Here is a 22,284-nt window from a genome sequence, read left to right on the forward strand (position 1 = left end):
CCCGCGGTGCCCCCTAGGTGGCGCCAGAGCGCAGGCCGGCGAGGGGAGGCTCGCGGCTGCTGTCCCGCCCCGCCGGCCCTGCTGAATCGTCCCTGCAGGTGCCCGGGGGCACCCTCCCTCTTCGTCCATCCCACTCGGCTACGCTGCTTTCTGCTCGTAGACAGCCCTGTGGAAGAGCGATTCGGGGCTCGGGGGGCAGCCCTGAAACCCGGGGGGTGCGGGGGGTGCCGCGGGCGGCTCGGGAGAGCCTCGATCGCCTTGGCCGGGCGCTTCCACCAAGCCGTTGTGTCACCGGCGACGGGGCACGTCGCCTCTCTGGCCTCCGTTTTACTCATCGTTAGAGGGAAAATGGAGCTGAGTGATCTCGAAGGCCTCTCCCAGCTGAGAAAAGCTGTGTGTTTAAGATCTAGGACAAAGGAAGAATCTTCAGACCCGTGATTGGGGGGTGAATTTTCACCTTTCAGAAGGGTTTTTAGGTGACCTAGCCCTGAACACTCCTTTCTCTCTCTGGGGGGAAAAGGAAGAAAAAAAAAAGACGAACTTCCTTGAAAGTGGCAAATCTCTTTGACAATTAATTCTGGCCTAGTCGTCCCATGTGTTTTAATAGCCAATGTCTCTCACTAACTGCTGTCCCACTTTCTTTGTGTGCAACTATTTATTTTAAGGCTCCATGGGCTCTCAAGTATGAAAACTGCTTCTAACTTGACTGGGCAGAGTTCCAGTGTGCTCTCTAAATACTCTGAATGCGTTCACCTATGTAAAAGGGGGCATTTTATCTCGATGACCATTGCCAGGTCTGGTATAAGCTTATTTCGACTAATGGAAAAGAATTCCATCTCCAGGGCACACACAAAGCGCTCTTTCATAATCACTATCCTCAGAGGATCTGTGACGGCTGTTTTCTCCCTCCTTTCTCCCACCATGAAATTCAAAGCATGAACCAATTCCAGTACTTACAGAAAATGGTGCTGAAAGCAATTCAACCATTTTACACATCACATCTTCTGCAAGTCACTGCATAATTTGTATTTTTAACTCAAATGCCTAATGTAGATAAGCATGCCATTTAGCACTGAGTCTGTTTTAGAGACTATATCAAATTTACAAGCATCGATTTGTAGGATCAGAATTGCACTGTATTTTGTGTGTATTTGAAAAGTGCCTTAATGTATTTGTATTTTAAATATAGAAGCTGGGCCAGATGCTCATATTTGAAAGCAGAAAATCTGAACATGAGAATGATTTCAATATCTACATCTCCATTAATAGCAGAGTTTAGATTGTCATGCCTTTGGGAAATTTTATGGTTTTAGAATGTAAATGCTATCTTTTAGGTAGCAAAACCTCAGTAGTATAGGTCATTTGGGGATAAAAATTGCTTTTCCTTCTCTTTTTTTTGGTCAAGATTCTGGTCATGATAGATATTTAAATGAATGCCATTTGGTATTTAATTATTCAAGGCAAACATAGCTAACTGACAACCTTCTAAAAAGAGGGATTAAACACTCATAAGTGAGGCTCCTTTCTTTCTTATCTTTTACCTTACGACATAATGGTTGGTTCACTGATTCAAGAGAGCAGCATTCACTTCTAAGAATTTAGAGGCTGGGCTTGGTGGCTCAGCCTGTTATCCCAGCACTTTGGGAGACCGAGGTGAGTGGATTGCCTGAGCCTGTGGGTTCGAGACCAACCCGGGCAACTTGGCAAGACTTCATCTCTACAATTAATTAAAAATTATCCGGGCGTGGTAGCCTGTGCCTGTAGTTCCAGCTACTTGGAAGACTGAGGCGGAAGGATCACCAGAGCCCAGCAGGTTGATGCTAGGGTGAACATGAGCGTGCCACTGCACTCCAGCCTGGGAGACGGAGTGAGACTCCAAGTCAAAAAACAAAACAAAACAAAACAAAAAATAATTCAGAGGAATAGTGACTCACATTTATTATATATTATTGCTCTAACCTATATAAGCTGGACAATGAAGAAAATCATGACAGCTTCCCAGCCCCCTCTGAAATGTTTGGTGCTGATCCATGTTACTTAAATATGAAAAGCAAATCACAGGATGCTAAATAAATTTGGCACCATCTCTGCATGGCACATGCACAGGTCTGCTTTCTCCAATACAAATCTAAATAGCCCACACAAAATGTAATCAAAAAAAGTAAGTCTCTGTCAAATAGAAACACTTATCAAACCAAACAGATTATCCATTCTTTGGAGATGATCTGTGCCCGGACTCCTCTCTGTTGGGTTACAGAGGAGAACCAGCTGTAATTCACCTCCTGTCCCTTTCATATGGGTAAATCCCCACAGGAGAAAGGTTTACTCAAATTTAGTTGGTGGACTATGAAGCACCAGAGCACTAGTAATCAGAGGATAGCTGCCTGGACTCAAATATTGAGGCCATTCTTAATCTGCAGTGTTGTAGATGGAACAAGGCATTGAAATATGGGAAATTTCCACCAATGTGAGATAACTGACAACTCCACCTTGTGGGAAGTGGGAAGGAGATCATTGCTTGGGGCTTTTCTTCTCAGACTAATTTTTCTAAACATTTTCCCGAATATGATGTAATTAATCTTATAGAACCTAGGCCTTATTAAAAACTCATTAGCAGATATCCTTGGCTGTAAAAGGCACCATAGTGAGAAGAATTTTGGCAAAGAATAAACTTCATTGTACTTGGGTAGAATAGCCTTGGGTGCCCACAGCTCCACAGACTTAGAGCAGATAATATAATTGCCACCCCAGCAACCCAGCCTCCTCCCCAGCTCAGCGCCCAAGACTTTGGAAACTGTGGACTGCCTCCTGCCCCCATTTCTTTCCCGCGTGGTCTCGGGAGGCCACAAGTTTCTCATGCTGTCCCCTGCAGACGGTGTGTTGCATATAAAAGACGGTCTGAAGCTGCGCTAGCCACGGCAATACTTAGTTATGGAGCTTTTGTTGGGGGGACTTTGGCGACAGGTGGTGGTAGAGGAACGTGAAATTAGGACTACTGGCCACTCTTCTAGTGTTACAGTCCCATCTCATTAAGAACTGCCAAGAATTTTGTTTTTATGTGTTTTGGGTTTTGTTGTATTTGGTTTTTGAGTTGGGGTCTCTGTCACCCAGGCTGGAAGGCAGTGGCATGATCATGTCTCACCACAGCTTGGATCTTTTGGGCTCAGGCGGTCCTTCCACTTCCGCCTACTGAGTACTGGGACTACGGGCATGCACCACCATGCCCAGCTAATTTTTTTTATTTTTTGTAGAGACGAGGACGAAGTCTTGCTATGTTGCCTAGGCTGATCTCAAACTCCTGGGCTCACAGGCATATGCCATGGCGTCCAGCCTGAAGTGGTTCTTTACTGCTGCGTTGCTTTACTAGTAAAAGCTTACGACAATTTTTTTTCTTTTTTCTTTTTGTTTTGAGTTGGAGTCTCACTCTGTCGCCCAGACTGGAGTGCAGTGGCTGCTCCCGGCCACCGCAGCCTCCACCCGCTGGGCTCCGGCGATCCTTCCGCCTCAGCCTTCCAAGTAGCCGGAATTACAGGCACGTGCTACCACGCCCTGCTAATTTTCTTATTTACTGTAGAGATGAGGTCTTGCTGCCCAGGCGGGTCTCGAACCCGCAGGCTCAGGCAATCCACTCACCTCAGCCTCCCAAAGGCGCGGGATTACAGGCTGAGCCATCGAGCCCCGCTCAATTTTTTTTCTTAAAACTCCTCTTGTCACATGAGTGGAGGGCGATCATGCCAGCAGGAACTCGCCCTGGTGTTGCCTGCCAGGCTCCTTTTGACTGGCATCATTGACCCATGTGAACAGGGGCTGCTCAGAGAGCATCCAGACAGACCAGAGCTGCTTTATCAACCTCACCTGCAGAAAGAACTGACTGAACCGAAGAAAACAGGCTTCCAAGCCTGGCTGATCACAAGGACCACCTGAGGGGCAGAGAGAAACAGATTGGTGGGCTCTGCTCCAGCTCTGCTACATCAGAAGCCCAGGGAGTTGTTCTTACGATCAGGCAAGCTTGGAAGACAGTAAACTGCAAGCACCTAAGTTCCTCAGAAGAAGGGAGGGAGGGAAGGAGAAGCCATGATAGGTGGCTGAGCTGAAATGGGCCATTGGTATCTTCTGTCCTGCGAAATGAATGCTGTTGCCTATAAGCGTGTTGGAGAGCAAAGCCATTTCTCTATCTCTGCTGGTAAAATAGTGCTCTGTGGGTCTTATAATAATGAGTTTTCTATACGTGATGATCCAGTAACAGCAGATACTTTTTCCAGTGTGTGTCCATGTAGCAGTCACTCTTCCTAACGAGAGAGAGAAATCAGACTTGTGTTAAATGTGAGCTATTTGCTGTTCTGACTGACTGACCAAACATTAAGTAGCAACTGTCTTTCATCAGTTCTCGTTCCTTCCTCTTTAAAAATGTATATATGTGCCCGGCGCAGTGGCTCACGCCTATAACCCCAGCACTTTGGGAGGCTGAGGTGAGAGGATTGCCTAAGCCCACGGGTTCGAGACCAGCCTGGGCAACTTGGTGAGACCGCACCTCTACAGTAAATTAAAAAAAAAATAGCTGGGTGTGGTGGCACACGCCTGTAGTTCCAGCTACTTGAAAGGTTGAGGGGAAAGATCGCCTGAGCCCAGCAGGTCGAGGCTGCGGTGGCCTTGAGCGTGCCACTGCACTCCAGCCTGGGTGACAGAGTGAGACTCCAACTCAAAAAAAAATTTATATATGTGTGTGTATGTATTAAATGTGTGTTACACATCTATAATTTATATATTAGATACGAGATATATATATGATGGCCTATATAAGATAAATACACATAGATATGCCTTTAAGTCCAGCAAAGAAAGAAAGAAATCCACTTCCTGGCCCCACCACACGCAGAAAGTTCTACCACATGCTGAGCAGCAGCGGCGTGTGAATTATTTTTAAACTAGTGCAGTAATCAGACATCTAACTAAGAGAGTCCTTTGGATGAGCTAATTAGTGGCAAACTTCAACAAAAAAATTTTAAGTGTTGGAATTTTTCCTTCTAACAAAACGTTACTCAGAAATGCGACACATGAAAGAAAAAAAGCAGAGCCACTCTGTTAGGCTGTGAGAACAGGGGAGAAGAGGACCTCATAGATGCACCTCACCTTTGGGCCATGACTGTGAAAGCCCAGAGCTCTAAGGACACAGAAGAAAGCTACCTATGAGGTCTAACATCTTCATTCTATACTCGTGGCAACTCCCAAGACCCAGGGATAAGTGCTGTGGACACCTGCCTTTTGCAATGCCAGGTCCACTCCCTCTCACAAACACCTCACGCATCTCATAACAAAATGCCCTGCAACACCTTATGCTTGACCCAGAGTCATTAAGGGAGTAACTGCCACTCTGAACTGAAACAGATGTGCACATTGACCTTACTCTCTGCAAATGCTGCTCCATATTAAGTGTACCCTAGTCCTGTCACAGTCCTTATTCTATCCCACGCTCCATGCCTAATCTTGACCAAAGGATAAAATACACGTGTCAATTTGAGGTACCACTGCAGATTTGTTCTGCTGGGAGCCCAACAACATTCTGTCTCCTCAGTTTCCATTTATCCATCAATGGTTCTCAATCCAGATGCATAATAGAATTGAGCTTTGGAAACAGAAAGACCAAGCACTATCCCCACAGTTTCTGATTTGATAGGTTCAGGATGAAACCCAGGCATGGTACTTGGAGAGTCTACCAGATGCTTCCAGTGTGCAGCCAGGATTGCAAATCACTGAGCTATTTGAATAAGTATCAAAGACTATCAAAGGGTTTACTCTTAAGGTATTTTTAAAGAAATCATTGTATTAAGTGATTAGTGTGTGAACAAAGTCCTCGTATATAAATGTACTACTATTAGGGATTATCCCATGTATCTCTGAAAAATATATTCGCTACCTAATACACTGCAGGTCTAAAGATAAGCCCTGAATTACTCGGAAAAGAAAGCATCACTAACTCTTGTGCTCACTTTCAGATTTACAATGTCCATTACACCATGAGTATCAATGGGAAATTACAAGATGGGTCAATGGAAATAGATGCTGGGAACAACTTGGAGACCTTTAAGATGGGAAGTGGAGCTGAAGAAGCAATTGAAGTTAATGATTTCCAGAATGTAAGTATATTTCATGCATTTAGAGACTTGAACCAGGCAAGCCTGGGGGCCTTTTCTAATTCAAGGAGAGGCAGCATTTCTCACATACATCCAAATGGTAACTGTTCTTTATAGCAGTCGCAGTGCTACTAATCGAGTGTCACGTAGCATTTTCTCTCTGAGGAAGGACCACGCTTTGTCCGTCATACTTGCAAAAGGAAAAAAAATCATACACCAGTGGTAAAATATCAAAAATAACAACAAATATCCACTTTTATTGAATTCATGTACTTAAGGAACATTTTGGAACAAAATACTTCTAGAAATTAAAGATATGGCACTCGAAATCAATATAAAACTTGGTTTTAGAAGTGAGGAAAAGGCCAGGTGTGGTGGCTCAAGCCTGTAGCCCCAGTACTTTGGAAGCCCAAGGCAAGAGAATTGCCTGAGTCCAGGGGTTCGAGACCAGCCTGAGCAACTTGGTGAGACTTCGTCTCTACAATAAATTAAAAAAAAAAATTAGCTGGGTGTGGTGGCACACGCCAGTAGTTCCAGCTGCTTGGAAGACTGAGGCAGAAGGATTGCCTGAGCCCAACAGGTCAAGGCTGAGGTGGCCTTGAGCGTGTCACTGGCACTCCAGCCTGGGTGACAGTGAGACTCCGACTCTAAAAAAAAAAAAAAAGTGAGAGAAGAAAAAGCACAATACCATAGCATTGAAGAGAACAGGTTCTTGGAATTATATAAGGTCTTGGCAGAAAGACTTGAAGGAGCTATTTCTTTCTAAGCAGTTTTCTTTAATGGTGAGCAAAATGCTCAAATGATCTAGAATGTTACAAGGTCTGAAATTTGAACCTTTAAAGAAGAGGGAAATTTTAATGACCTAATAATCTCATCAACAGCAGGTGGGATCTATGTACATACTTTTCTCAGTTCTTCTGATTTCCCATTTAATCCAGAAAATTAGCATAAGCAAATTTTCCTATTATAGTAAATGTTTTCTGACCATGGTTGTTACAGATAAAACATCCAAGTCTTCTTTGGAAAGGAGACTGTTTTGTTTTGATTCTTTTTTTTACAAAAATTTAACTTACAAACAATTTACGATATTAAGCTGTGTTACAATGCTTCAATGTACATCTGCAAACCAAAGTGTCACTCCAGATCTAATTTCCTTTTGGCCAGCATGAATATTGTATTCTCGTTCATGTTTCACAGCGAGGAAGAAGCATCACTGTTTGTATTCTGTTAAATCTGCAGATGGAGGAGATGAAACTTCATAATGAAAAAAGCCTCTTGAAAATAATGTCTCAGCCGGGCTCGGTGGCTCAGCCTGTAATCCCGCGCCTGGGGAGGCTGAGGTGAGTGGATTGCCTGAGCCTGCGGGTTTGAGACCCGCCCAGGCAACTTGGCGAGACCTCATCTCTACAATAAATTAAAAAATTGGCTGGGCATCATAGCGTGCGCCTGTAGTTCCAGCTACTTGGAAGGCTGAGGCGGAAGGATCGCTGGAGCCCAGCAGGTAGAGGCTGCGGTGGCCGGGAGCGGCCACTGCACTTCAGTCTGGGTGACAGAGTGAGACTCCAACTCAAAAAAAAAAAAGGAAAATAATGTCTCTTCTGAGAGTTTATTGGTCCACAGACAACATCTCATTGATTGACCCATCTTCTGCTGATTGAGGAGTCAAACTAAAGATGCTTTCGTTTGAGTGAAAGTACTCCTCTTGTTGGTACCAAAATACACTTCACAAGTCCTTTTGTATACCCAATAGATGCTAACATTAGAGTCCGGTCAGGTTAGACATTATTTGATGATGACAAGGACTGACTGTTAGGAATGGTGTCTGCCCTGGGGACAGGCTCTGCATCCCTGTATGGGCCCAGCTGCACTTGGTGTAGTCGTAGCTTTGCAAATGGTTCTGGTCAGTGCACAAGTATAATTTATCTGATCTATTAGAGGCTTTTACTGCAAGACTCAGAACAGGGTAAAATCATTTTTTCTTCGCACTACTCAATATAAACTTATAAAATGTGACTCCCCCACACACATCAGTCAGTCCAGAAATTGAATACCTATGGTGCGTGCCACAATTTTAAGATATGCAAAGGGACCTCCAATAATGAATAAGAAAAGAGGTATCTTTCTTGAGATGTTCATGTGTCAGAAATATTCTTTTAAAATATTTTAATCCCAAACCTATATTTCTGTTTTATAATCCTTTGGTTCTTTCTAATAATAGTATCAATTGTGATTTGTTCTTATAGACCAACAGGGCCACAAATATTTTATAAACTGATCAATTCTCTGTGATAGCTTCCACATTTCTCTATGTCAGAACTTGTGAATAGAACATTTTTTTGATGGATAGAGCCTGTTACGGGTTTAAACAAGCCTGGACTTTTGAAAACACATGAATCAGCCACTATGGTACCTGCTCTATTACTTTCTCCTATATTTTAAATCATTGGTCAAATTCAAGAAGCATTTACCGAGCCCTACAGCATACAAGGGATGGCACTAAACATGGAGAATGCAGAGGTGATTGACATTTCCCTCAAGGACCTTCCAGTCCAGTCCAGGAAGCAGGCACACACGCACGCACATGGCACAAAAGAGGGTGAGAAATAGCTTCCAGTCAGCCTGGGACGCATGCTACATGAGCTATGAACAGAGTACAAGGAGCACAGAGAGGAGGCATCCCTGCCATTTAGGCGGTGGCAGCAGGTCTTACAGAGGTGGAGATAACCAAATCAGGCTCTGAGGAATGATGATACTTTCAACTCGCAGAGAGGCAGGGCTCTCCAGGCCCAGGGAAGAATAGTGAGCCCAGATGTGATCCAGAGTTCTCAGGAGCCTCGTTTGGCCCAATGTGGTGAAGGGGTGAAGACAGGCCGCAGGCGGGGCCACGTTATGAAAGAGTCTGAATTGTAAATCAACAGTCTGTTCGCACAGAATCCCATCAAGATTTCAGTAGAGCCAAATGGAGAAAAAAAACACAAAACCAGAAAGGAGAATACTGAAACACTGAAAAGTGTTCCAGCCAGGTGCCATGGCTCACGCCTGTAATCCCAGCACTATGGGAGGCAAGGGTGAGAGGACTGCCTGAACCCACTCGTTCAAGACCAGACTGGGCAACATGGCGAGACCTCGTCTCTACAGTAAATACAGAAATTAGCTGGGCGTGGCAGCCCGTGCCTGTGGTTCCAGCTACTTGGAAGGCTGAGGCAGAAGGATCATCTGAGCCCAGCAGGTCGAGGCTGTAGTGGTCGTGAGCATGCCACCGCACTCTAGCCTGAACAAGAGTGAGACTCCTACTAAAAAAAAATTGTTTAAAGGGTTCTAGGCTTTCTACAAAAATTAGGAGAGATGCAAAAACTGAGGGTTAGTTCATAGCGTATGAGTTCCGTTCTAGGTTTGCTCTCACATGTATCAGTGCTATTGGTTTCAGCCAACTCCCTCCTAATGGGACCTAATGCCCCACTTATATAACAAAAATCCTGATTGGAAATTAAAAGGTAGAATAAACATGTAAACACTGTACAAGGGTGTTCCCTATACAATTTTTTTTTAACTTTGTGACTATTTTGAAAATTTTGATTGAAAAAACTGGAGGAAAAAAGTAGAGCAAAACCTACTAATAAGTAGGCAGGCTGTTGATTTCAAAAAGCAACCTAGCCCCCAACTATAAAGGAAAAATAAGTGAAACTAATTTATAATAAAATATGGACTTCATATGTAAATGTTCATCCAGATAAACTAGAACATGTAAAGTCAAAAGCTTGTAACACTAGATAAAGGACTATCAATGTCACAGCCCAAAATGCAGACAGACACAAGTGCGTGTTGACAATTCAAATGCTGTGTAATTTTCTCCAAGAGTGAAGAAAAGTAATGTTTTCTCTTCGTTTTCACAGTACTTGCGTTTCCAGGCAATTCATTGTACGTTAAAACTAGAGCAAAAGTCACTTTGTGTTTATATGTAAAACAGTGTTGGCTTCGAGGAACAGATATTAACAAACAGGTTGTTTTCCTCTGACCTGGGAGAGTTAGTTCTTAGGGATTGTCCCAGGCTCTGCAGGACATGGCATCTCTGAGTTCTGCCCAATAAAGGCCAAGAGTGCCCCCAGTCTCTGTGACAACAAAAAGCTCCTCCAAAGATTTCTAAGGTGCCCTTGGGGGCAGGACCCCCTACCCTTCTTGGGTACCTGTGGTTTAAGCTGCAGAAATAGATGAGATTCCTTAAAAAAAAAGGTGTGCAGCTAAAGTGAGAGTACCTCTTTTAATAAAAGAATGTTAGATCATTGGCATCTTCACTCATTGTCTTTGTTGGCATATTTCTTCATTATCACCAGCTTCTAAGGCCTTGTTTATTTGCAAAACAAGAGGTTTGCTTTGGCTTTCTTGTGCTTCTTTTAGTTTCCTCTATTTAATCTCTTAATATATCTGGCTGCTTGATGTGGATTTATAGCTAGACATGGTGGTTAATATGTGTGAATTCCTTCCCATGGGTCTCATCCCTGGGGGGCTTCCAGTTCTCTCTGCAGTGTATAGACAGTTAGAACTAACTCAATACTGGATTCCTATTCAGTGCTATGAATCCTTAAGTGGAATCAGCTTCCTCCTTTGGGGATCTTATAACGGTAGTTTGGCGTTTCTTCCCACACATCTCACTTTCAGGGGACATAAGTGTTTTGAAGTTAAGAGAGAACATATTGCCGGGCTCGGTGGCTCAACCTGTAATCCCGCACCTTTGGGAGGCTGAGGTGAGTGGATTGCCTGAGCCCGCGGGTTCGAGACCCGCCTGGGCAGCGAGACCTCATCTCCACAATAAAATAAAAAAATCAGCCGGGCGTGGTAGCGCATGCCTGTAATTCCGGCTACTTGGAAGGCTGAGGCGGAAGGATCACTGGAGCCCAGCAGGCAAGGCTGCGGTGGCCGGGAGCGGCCACTGCACTCCAGTCTGGGCGACAGAGTGAGACTCCAATTCAAAAAATAAAAAATAAGAGAGAACATATCACATAGGGAGACAGTCATTTCCCTTTCCTTGCCTTCTGTTTTTCAAACTATGAGAACTAGATTTACATGCAGAATAAGAGCAGCAGACCTACGGGAGGTAGTGTAGGAGGGGGCAGTGGTTCTCAAAGTGTGTTCCTCAGGCCGCCAACAGCAGCATCACTGGAGAGTGACTAGAAATGCAAATTTTAAGCCCCACTTTGAACCTACTGAATGAGAAACTCGGGGTGGCCAAAACTCTGTGATTCCTTTAACAAAGCCCCAGGTAATTTTTAAATTTGCCTTTTAAAAATTATTACATAATACTTTAAATATGTATGGGGTAGATGTAATATTTTGTTACATGCATGGAATGTGTACTGGTCAAGTCACGGTATTTGAGGTGTCTGTCACCTTGAGTTTCATCGTTTCTATGTATTGGGAGCATTTCAAGACCTCTCTTCCAGCTACTTTGAAATATGTAATACATCACTGCTAACTATAGTCATCCTACTCTGCTATCGGACATTAGAGCTTATTTCTTCTATATAACTACATTTGTACCCACTGACCAACCTCTCTTCATCCTCCCCTTCTACCTACACACCTTTCTCAGCCTCTGGCATCTGTCATTCTACTCTCTACCCCAACTCTCACATATGAGTAAGAACATGCAATATGTCTTTCTGTGCCTGGCTTATTTCCCTTAACGTAATAACCTTTAGTTCCATCAGTGCTGCTGCAAATGACAAGATTTCATTCTTTGATATGGATAACTAGTATTCCGTTGTGTACATACGTATATCACATTTTCTTTACCCATTCCTCCATTGGTGGGCACTTAGTTGATTCCAATATCTTTGTTATTGTGAGTAATGCCGCAATAAACATGAGAGTGCAGGAATTCCTTTGATATCCTGATTTCTTTTCCTTTGGATAAATACCCAGTGGTGGAATTGCTAGGTCATATGGTAATTCTATTAGAAATCTTCAGACTGTTTTCCATAGTGATTGTACTAATTTACATTCCCATCAACCATGTATAAGCTTTCCCTTTTCTGTGCATCATCAATATCTGTTATTTTTGTGTTTTTAATAATAGCCATTCTAACTAGAGTAATATGCTATCTCACTGTCATTTTGATTTGCATTTTCCTGATGATTAGAGATGTTGAGGAGTGTTTCATATACCTTTTGGCCATTTGTGTGTCTTCTTTTGAGAAATGTCTATTCATGGGGGTTTTTTTTGCCCATTTTTAAATGGAATTTGTTTTTTTGGGGTTTTGGGTTTTTTGTTTTTACTGCTGAATTGAGTTTCTTGTATCTTCTGGATATTAGTCGCTTGTAGGATGAATATTTTGCAGGTATTTTCTCCCATTCGACAGGTTGTCTCTTCACTCTACTGATTGTTTCCTTTCTTGTGCAGAAGCTTTTTAGTTTAATAAATTTCCATTTGTCTATTTTTTGGTTTTGTTGCCTATGCTTTTGGAGTCTTAGCCATACATTTTTGCCTATACCAGTGTCATGAAGTATTTTTTTCTATGTTTTCTTCTAGTAACTTTATAGTTTGTGTCTAAAGTTTAAGTCTTGAGTCCATCTTGAGTTGATTTTTTTTTATAGGTGAGAGACAGGGGCCCAGTTTTATTCTTCTGCATATGGATATCCAGTTTCCCAGTACCATGTATTGAAGAGACTGTCCTTTCCCCAGTTTATGTTCCTGGCACCTTTGTTAAAAATCAGTTGACTGTAAATATGTGGATTTATTTCTGGATTTTTTAGCCTGTTTCACTGATCTATATCTGTTCTTATACCAGCACCATCCTATTTGATTGCTATAGCCTTGTAAGATATTTTGAAATCAAGTAGTGTGCTTCCTCCAGTTATATTCGTTTTGCTCAAAATTACCTCGGCTATGGGGATCTTTTTTGATTCCATACAAATTTAAGGATTTTTTTTCTATTTCTGTGAAAAATAACAGTGATATTTTGATAAGGGTTACATTAAATCTTTAGATTACTTTGGGCAGTACGGACATTTTAACAATATTTATTATTCTGATCCATGACTGTGAGATGTCTTTCCCTCTATTTGTATCCTCTTTAGTTCTCTTCATCAGTGTTTTGTAGTTATCCCTGTAGAGATCTTTCACCTCCTTGGTCAAATTTAGTCCTAGGTATTTTATTTAGTTATTTATTTGTGTAGCTATTGTAAATGGGATTGTCCTCTTGATTTCTTTCTCAGCTAGTTTATTATTGATGTAAATAAACACTATTGATTTTTGTGTGTTAATGTTGTATCCTGCAACTTTACTGAATTTATTTGCCAGTTTGAGTTTTTGGTGGAGTCTTTAGGTTTTTCTAAATATAAGATCATATTGCCGGGCTCGGTGGCTCAGCCTGTAATCCCGCGCCTTTGGGAGACTGAGGTGAGTGGATTGCCTGAGCCTGCGGGTTCGAGACTCGCCTGGGCTGCGGGTTCGAGACTCGCCTGGGCAGCGAGACCTCATCTCTACAATAAACAAACAAACAAACAAAAAATCAGCCGGGCGTGGTAGCGCATGCCTGTAATTCCGGCTACTCGGAAGGCTGAGGCGGAAGGATCGCCAGAGCCCAACAGGTCGAGGCTGCAGTGGCCAGGAGTGGCCAACAGAGTGAGACTCCAACTCAAAAAAAAAAAAAAAAAAGATCATATCATCAGCAAAGAGGGACAGTTTGACTTCCTCATTCTTATGTAGATGCCCTTGATTTCGTTTGGTGTTTTAAGGTTCTGTTGTTAGGGAGACTGTGGTGAAGTTTTTCTGGGGATTCAGGTGATTTTGATGCAAGGAAAAGTGTATGACCCACTGATACAAAGAAACGTGGATCCAAAGGCTATTGCAGTCATTTAATAGCTTTGTTACCCTGAACAAGTTCCTTTCTTCCTCAACTGGTAGTCTTCAACCCTGGCTATTCATTATAAACACCTAGAAGGGTTTTAAGAATTCCAGTGCCTGGAACCCAAGCCAAACTGGGTCCAAACTGTGTTCTTAAAACCTCCCAGGGGATTCATTTGCAGTGAAAGTTAAACCTTTGCAGCAAGCTTTGGTGTCCCTCTTCTGTAAAGTGAGTATAATGCCCCTGTCTCTCTCTGGAGTGAGCAGTACTCCTAGGAGAAATAGGTGAAATGAGTTACATGTATGTACATAGCCAAGTAGACTGAAAAGCAAATAATGAGGACACCTTAGGAAGAACAAGCCTTTCCTTCTCTGTTCTCCAGTCTGGGGAGACTTCCCTAGGGCTCCTGGTCTAGAGAATCTCTTGTAGCATGACTTACATTTAACTTTGTTCTTCATTTTAAAGGGCCAATCCTGAACCAGGATCCCTAGATTTACAAGTGCTTTTCTTCTCCCATTGCTTAACACTGACCCTGGTACCAGTTCTATATCATCTCCACACTTGTCTCGGTTCGAGAAAAGATGGACAAGGTTCAGATCTGTGCTGGTGTCTACATTATTATACCATAAAATTTGTAGACCTTTGTACTATTTGGGGTTCACTCGTCATGAAACTAAAACCAGCAGGGTGAAAGTAAACATTCTTGGAACAGAACGTCCTGTTACCCCTCAGATCCTCTGTGGGTAGAATCAATGCTGAGCTGTCAGCAAAGTCTGGAGACTTGTAGCTGATCTTTCCCTTGAGGTTGGTCCCTAGGCATTACAGGAGAAGACTTTGTTTATATCTCACAGAGGGCAAAAAAACAAAACATCCAAGTCCTTGGGTAATGTACAGAAGCAAAGCTCAGCTCCCAGTGCTGTAAAAAGGTTTACTATTCACTCTGGACTCAGTCACTTTGGAAATTCAGAATTCGGCCAGGCATGGTGGCTCACGCCTATAATCCCAGCACTTTGGAAGGCCGAGGTGAGAGGGTTGCCTGAGCCCACGGGGTTGAGACCAGCCTGGGCAATTTGCAAGACTTCATCTCTACAATAAATCAAAAAATTAGCCAGGCATGGTGGCGCCTGCCTGTAGTTTCAGCTACTTGGAAGGCTGAGGCAGAAAGATCGCCTGAGCCCAGCAGGTCAAGATTGCGGTGGCTGGGAGTGTGCCACTGCACTCCAACCTGGGTGACAGAGTGAAACTTCAATTCAGAAAAAGAAAAAGAAGATTCTGAATTCATGGAATTGATTTGACCAACATCTTTTGGGAAGCTTTCAGGGTCACCAAAAATATAAATAAATAAAGATTCAGATACTGATCTCAAGAAATTTATAATTAAGTAAGCAGTGAGCCGGGCTCGGTGGCTCAGCCTGTAATCCCACGCCTTTGGGAAGCTGAGGTGAGTGGATTGCCTGAGCCCGCGGGTTTGAGACCTGCCTGGGCAGCAAGACCTCATCTCTACAATAAAATCAAAAAATCAACCAGGCGTGGTAGCGCATGCCTGTAATTCCGGCTACTTGGAAGGCTGAGGCGGAAAGACCGCCGGAGCCCAGCAGGTCGAGGCTGCGGTGGCCGGGAGCAGCCATTGAACTCCAGTCTGAGCGACAGTGAGACTCCAACTCAAAAAAAAAAAAAAAAAAGTAAGCAGTGGAGATTAAGTACCAAATGAGGGATGAAGATAGGAGGGTTTATGGGAAGTCAGAGGAAGAACAGTCTGCTTAGAATGGGATGTTCAAAGATGAGCATTTCACCTAAGCTTGTGGGCATAGGTGGAGTAATTAACATATTCTGTCCCAGTTCAAATGTTATCCTCTCATAGAGTCACCTCCCCTGAAGTCCCATCCTTCCTCTCCTCTTTCTCTGCCTTATTTTTCTTTTCTTTCTTTCTTTTTTTTTTTTTTTTTTGAGTTGGAGTCTCACTCCATCGCCCAGACTAGAGTGCAGTGGCATGCTCCCGGCCACCGCAGCCTCGATCTGCTGGGCTCTGGCTATCCTTCCGCCTCAGCGGAAGAACTACAGGTGCGCGCTACCATGCCCAGCTAGTTTTTGATTTATTGTAGAGACGAGGTCTTGCCAAGCTGCCCAGGCAGGTCTCGAACCCGCAGGCTCAGGCAATCCATTCGCCTCAGCCTCCCAAAACACTGGGATTACAGGCTGAGCCACCAAACCTAGCTTATTTTTCTTCATATCACTTATTACTGCCCAACTTTATCTGTCTTTTTATTATTGGTAAATAATGCTAAGAGGTAGCTTCCATGAGGGTAGGGATTTCATCTGTTGTGTTCATCTCTGTACCCGGCATGCAGAACAGTGCCTGGCACACAGTAGACACTCAATAAGTTGAATAAGTGAATGAATGGACAGATGGATGTATACACTTTTGTTTCATAGGGCATCACAGGAATCCGTTTTGCTGGAGGAGAGAAGTGCTACATCAAAGCGCAGGTGAAGGCTCGTGTTCCTGAGGTGGGCACTGTGACCAAACAGAGCATCTCCTCCGAACTGGTGGGTACCAACATGCTCGAGACAGCAAGAGGGTTCGGCAGACATTGTTTGGAGGCAAAACCCCTTTGGTCTCTAGTTCCTGGGTAGATTCATGACCAGAAGCTAAGTTCTGTTTCTTCTCTGCTAAAGGAATTGAAACTGTTTTTTGTCCTACTGTGTTCAAGGAGTCATTCTTACATGATATAGTATATTTAAAGATTTTGGAAACCCATGTTTTAAAGTGCATAAAGAGGCTTGGTGCTCACACGACCCTTATTTGCCTGATGTTAGGGAACTGTCTGATCAGTGGTTAAGAATCTACAAAAGAGATAAAGAACTCCACAAGACAGAATCTTCATTAAAAGGGACTTCAGAGCCTTCTAGTGTCAGCTCTACTCGATGTGGAAATTCCTCCTGAATACCCCCAACAGCGGATCACCCAGACTCCACTGGAAAGCAGTGACAGGGCGCCCCCCCATTCTATGTGTCAACCGGCTTCACCTGAGGTGGGGGAGAAGGGCTTTTCTAATTGCCTTGTCCTACATTGAGCTGAGATGGCTGCCCTGACAATATTTACCCATTGGTTCAAGTTCCACCCAATGAAGCTACAACATATATCTAATTCCTTTCCTTTTCTTTCTTTTGTTTATTTATTTATTGCTGTTCAAGAGTTTGACAACATGTCTAATTCCTATTCTATGTGTCAAACCTGTGAGTTTTTTAAACATAATTCTTCCATTTATTATTAATAACTTGCCTTTGAGCTTGATTTTTTTTTTAAATTTACTTTCAAGAATTGCATTCAGAGTTCTAAAGACACATTTAACAGTAACACCTCACATTTTTATGATACTTTAGGGCTTACAAAATGGCCACATCCATTATTGTCTTCCATTTGAGTTGTGGCAGGGCAGGATGAAAAGAAAATGGACTTAAGAATCAGAAAAATGTGGGTTCAAAAACCAACTCTGACACTTGCTATGCATGTGGCTTCAACTTTTGGGGCCTGTGTTGTCATCTGCAAACTTGGGGCATGTATACTGTGCCTACTCCCTAGAATCTACTAGAGGGTGAAGAAATGGCTGCTGCTCGTTACTGTTAATTTTATTATGATCATCTTTGATTCTTCCAGTATCCCCGAGAGAGAGGTGAAACAAGTCTCAATTCCCCCAAGGCAAAAGAGGAAAACTATGGGGAAGCCAAGGTGCCTGGAAACTACCTGGCTGTTTGTCCTCATAGGAGTAGAAGCAGGTGATATCTCAAAACAGAATAAAACAAACACTGAAAACAAACCTGTAGGTTGTTAAGGCTGGCTGCCATGTCCTCTGTTTTCTCTTTTCTACTCCCAGTTTGCCCAACATTCATCCTGGGAGATGTTTTCCAGACATTCCTTGCTCAGCCATTCTCTCCTGATCGTGTTCCGGTTCGTTCCGCATGAGCCATACAGTTCAGAATCGAGGGCCAGGCTTTCAGTGTGAGCTCACTAATGCCGCAGGGAAAGGGACCAAGACCTCCTTTGTTCTGACCCTTGACCTTCTCTTCCTGCACTGCCATCGCCTACAGTCACACTGTCATCCTTGCCGTTCTCCCCATAAATGGACATAGAACATTTATGGACACAAGGACCAACCCCCCCCAGCAATAGCTTCCCCAGGTCTAATCATAAGTTTGCAGTGTATTTTTTTAAGTTTTCTCTCCTGATTTTTAAAACCAATACTTTGTCACTATAGAAAATTAGAGAAATACATAAAAGCATAAAGAAGAAAATCACCCATAATTACATAATTCACAGATAACTAATGTTAACATTTTGGTGGATTTTCTCTGTGTGTGTGTGTGTGTGTGTGTGTGTGTGTGTGTGCGCGCGCGCGCATGTGCGCGCGCACATTCTTTCCGTAAGAGAAGTTATACAGTTGTACTTTCTTATTATGTATAACTTCAGTTATTTTGAAATGTAGACTATGGTGGATGTATTATACATCATATGATTGTAATTTTAAAAATCTTTCATTCTTGAATACTTCAGGTATCTTCAGTTTTTCACTATTTCAAATAATAATAATTCAAAGTAAAAATTTTAAGTACAAAAATAATTCATCCTGGTGATTATTTTTCTATTTAAGTCTTTGCATATGATTCTTAGGTCATAAAGGTAGGTTATGTATCTTGTGTTTAGTTGTTCATACTGTGCATGGTGGATCCTCTGATAGACAAAAACAACTACAGACAATTATGTTTGTGTGAATTAAGAATATGTTTGGCTGTCAGTAGCTTAGAATGATTTACTCAAGAGAAATTTGTTTTTCTCCATAGTAGGCAATGTGGAGGCAGATGGCTGCCAGCATTGGCTCAGTGTCCAGCATCTCTGTGGTGCTTAAAAATTTTCCCTTCCAGGGCTGGTTGTGGTGGCTCACTCCTATAATCCCAGCACTTTGGAAGGCCGAGGTGAGAGGATTGCCTAAGCCCACAGGTTTGAGACCAGCCTGGGCAACTTGGCAAGACCTCATCTCTACAATAAATCAAAAAATTAGCCGGGCGTGGTGGCGCATGCCTGTAGTTCCAGCTACTTGTAAGGCTGAGGCAGAAGGATCACCTGAGGTCAGCAGATCGAGGTTGCAGTGGTCATGAGCGTTCCACTGCACTCCAGCCTGGACGACAGAGTGAGGCTCCAATTAAAAAAAAAAAAAAATTAAAAATCCTTCCAGCTCCAATCATGTTAGCACTGCTCAACCTCTTCCTGACATTCTTACTCAGAATTCCAATAAAAAAGTCAGGAAAAAAAGAGGTTGAGCAGTGCCAGTCAGGACTTCCCTTGAACCAGGAAAAGCAGAAAGTCTCCCAGCTCCTCGGCACGCTTTGGCCTGGATCTCGCTGGATTGCCCTGGCTGCTGCAGAGTCTGAGAAAGCAAGTGTCTCTCCGGGGCTAGGCATATATATCGTGGCTTCCAATAAAAGCAGGATCGTGTTGTAAGGAAGGGGAGAGAGGAAGGAGAGGGGGTGGGCACCTGAAGTGCATGCCCCACGATTTATTTAGCATTCTCAGCTTGGAGGATGCATCTGTATGCATTATCCCAATAACCCCAGTCTTCCCCACACACTTTAGACTCTGAGGGGTAGATTTATGCACCACTTGCTCTCATACATTTTTCATCAGTTTTGTATAACTTTAAAAAGCTACTGTACTCAGAGAGCATTCATTTCCTGGATAGAGCCATTTAATTTAAGGTAAATAACTGGATTACCTGAGTGTTGGCTTCCTCCAATAACTTTAAGTTGTTTTAATGCAGCCATAGGCCTGAGGGAGAAAGCATAAATGAAGTGCTGCTTTTAGCTAAAAATAAGGAGAAAACATTTTAATTTCTCCAAGCTATTGCAAACTAATAAATACATGAAAGGAACAACCTGGCAAAATAAATTTGTCTCCTGGGTTATCAGACCATTCTCAGCATCTCACTGTGGAAGAAAATCCAGGGTTTAGCTTTGAAATCTCAGTGGTGTGCTTGATGCAAGGGAACATCTGAAATATGTTGTTATAGCTAGGAAATGGAGAAATGGCTTATGTTAAATAATACTTTGAACTGAAGACATTAAAGAACCAATCACTTGCTTTTCCTATTGTTGTTCAGAAGCTGCAGAACAAAACCTCACAAGATTTTCACTTCAGATGAAGGGTTCCTCTAGCCTTTATAGGATTCCAGAGTCCATTCAATTGCTTTTCCTCAAAAAACATCTTTGATCAAAAACATCAGATTAACCTAAATCTCAAAGTTGGTATCAAGTAATTTTCACTTCAACTTGGGACACTCCTAGTCACACATCGCAGTTCTCCAAAGGCAGGGCAGCAGGAGGAGGGACGCTGGGTACTGTGAAGACACTGCAAAGAGAGATTAAACCATTGGAGTGGGCGCGCACACGGAATTCTCATTAGTTTTTTATAAGGCAAAAGAATCTTTCCGCAACACGTGACTCCACATGCTGCATGTTCCACTGTCCTCTGTGCTGAGATGCTTTTCATTTCTACTTACAGGAAGGCAAGATCATGCCAGTTAAATATGAAGAAAATTCTCTGATCTGGGTGGCCGTAGATCAACCTGTGAAGGACAGCAGCTTCCTGAGTTCTAAAGTCTTAGAGCTCTGTGGTGACCTTCCTATTTTCTGGCTTAAACCCACCTATCCAAAAGGTAACCTTTTAAATGATCTTAATGCTGCTTAAAATTCTCCCCGATCAAGTGGGTTTCCTCCGAGCCCCTCCACAGGCCTGAGCACACAAGCAGGAGGTTAAATCAGGATGCACATTGCAGTGTCTCAGAAATTAACATGGGAGATGAAAGAGAAGGAAAATGACAACCCATGACCGTTGCAGGGAAGGGAGGGAACAGCAGGGTTAACAGGAGTTGGGAGCAGCAAACACCACTGCATCACCTGCGGTGTTTATTTATGGCCCTCCTGTTTCTTTCCACTCTGCCCCTTAATCTCAGTTGTTTGCACCTTCCAATTTTACTTTTTTTATTTTTTATTTCTAAGGCATAGAATCAGGGGACTAAGAAGCTGTCATACCTCCGAGTCTTTATTGTGTTCAAACCTAGAATTATGGGACAGCCAAAAGCTGCTGTGGGTATAGGCTGAAATTCTTCAAGTTCAAAGCTTGAGCATCAGCCTCCAAGTCTGGTGAAAATAAACGCAGGCTCCCTGGGGTTCAGAGCTTGACTGGAGCAAACCTTGGAGCCATTTCCAGGTGATGAAAGCAGATGAGCCCAGGGGACCTCCCTCTTTCCCTTGAGCTTCCGCTGTCCCCAGAGGGTCTCTCACTCTTAATTTCTACTGCAATCACCACTCTGGCCTCCCAAAGGCCTATTTTGTAGCTCTGGTTCCAATGTGGTGGGAAAATAGGCCTTTCTCCTAGCACAGCTGAGATGGGCTATGATTTTGGAAAGATTTTATTGAACATCAGAAGAGAGCGGTATAGAAATAAAGAAAATACGGGCATTCAAACCACAAGGCATGGTGGATGGAGGAGCCTCCAGAGACAGAGAGAGACACAGAGACAGAAAAAGACACAGAGAGAGAGAGACACACAGAGAGAGAGAGAGAGAGAGAGAGACTGAGAGACAGACAGAGACACAGAGAGACACAGAGAGGCAGAGACAGAGAGAGACAGAGAGACACAGAGAGAGAGAGACTGAGAGAGAGAGAGACTGAGAGAGAGAGAGAGAGACTGAGAGAGAGACAGACAGACAGAGAGACAGAGAGAGACACAGAGAGAGGCATGGAGGAGCAGAATGGGCAGTTCGTGTCTCATAGGTACAGAGCTTAGGTTTTTGCAAGATGAAAAACACATTCTAGAGCCAGATGGTGGTGAAAGTTGCACAGCAGTGTGAATGTACTTCATGCCAATGAGCTGTACATGTGAACATGGTTAAAAGGGGGCTGGGTGTGGTGGCTCATGCCAGTAATCCCAGCATGCTTTGGGAGGCCAAGCTGGGAGGATTCCTTGAGGCCAGGAGTTCAAGACCAGCCCGGGCAACATAGCGACACCCCATAACTAAAAAAAAAATTAAAAATCAGCCAGGCATGGTGGCATGTGCCTGCAGCCCCAGCTACTCTGGAGGCTAATGTGGGAGGACTGCTTGAACCCAGGAGTTCGAGGTTGTAGTGAGCTATAATCATGCCACTTGGATTCCAGCCTGGGTGACAGAGTGAGACTCCGTCTCTTTAAAAAATGGCTAAGCCGGGCTCAGTGGCTCAACCTGTAATCCTGCGCCTTTGGGAGGCTGAGGTGAGTG

General features: G+C 43.4%; 1 protein-coding gene across 1 annotated transcript in view; it reads left to right on the forward strand.

The window, feature by feature from the left end:
* CNMD (chondromodulin) overlaps positions 1–22,284 on the forward strand; it is a 29,066-nt gene that overhangs the window by 742 nt on the left and 6,040 nt on the right. Inside the window, exons 2-4 of the mRNA XM_008060070.2 lie at positions 5,929–6,134; positions 16,409–16,522; positions 20,529–20,682. Of these exons, the coding sequence (XP_008058261.2) occupies positions 5,929–6,134; positions 16,409–16,522; positions 20,529–20,682 (474 nt within the window). The remainder of the gene's footprint in view (positions 1–5,928; positions 6,135–16,408; positions 16,523–20,528; positions 20,683–22,284) is intronic.

The sequence above is a fragment of the Carlito syrichta genome, unplaced genomic scaffold (genome assembly GCF_000164805.1).
Source record: "Carlito syrichta isolate Samal-C Ts95f unplaced genomic scaffold, Tarsius_syrichta-2.0.1 Scaffold304508, whole genome shotgun sequence".
Classification (NCBI taxonomy): Eukaryota; Metazoa; Chordata; class Mammalia; order Primates; family Tarsiidae; genus Carlito; species Carlito syrichta.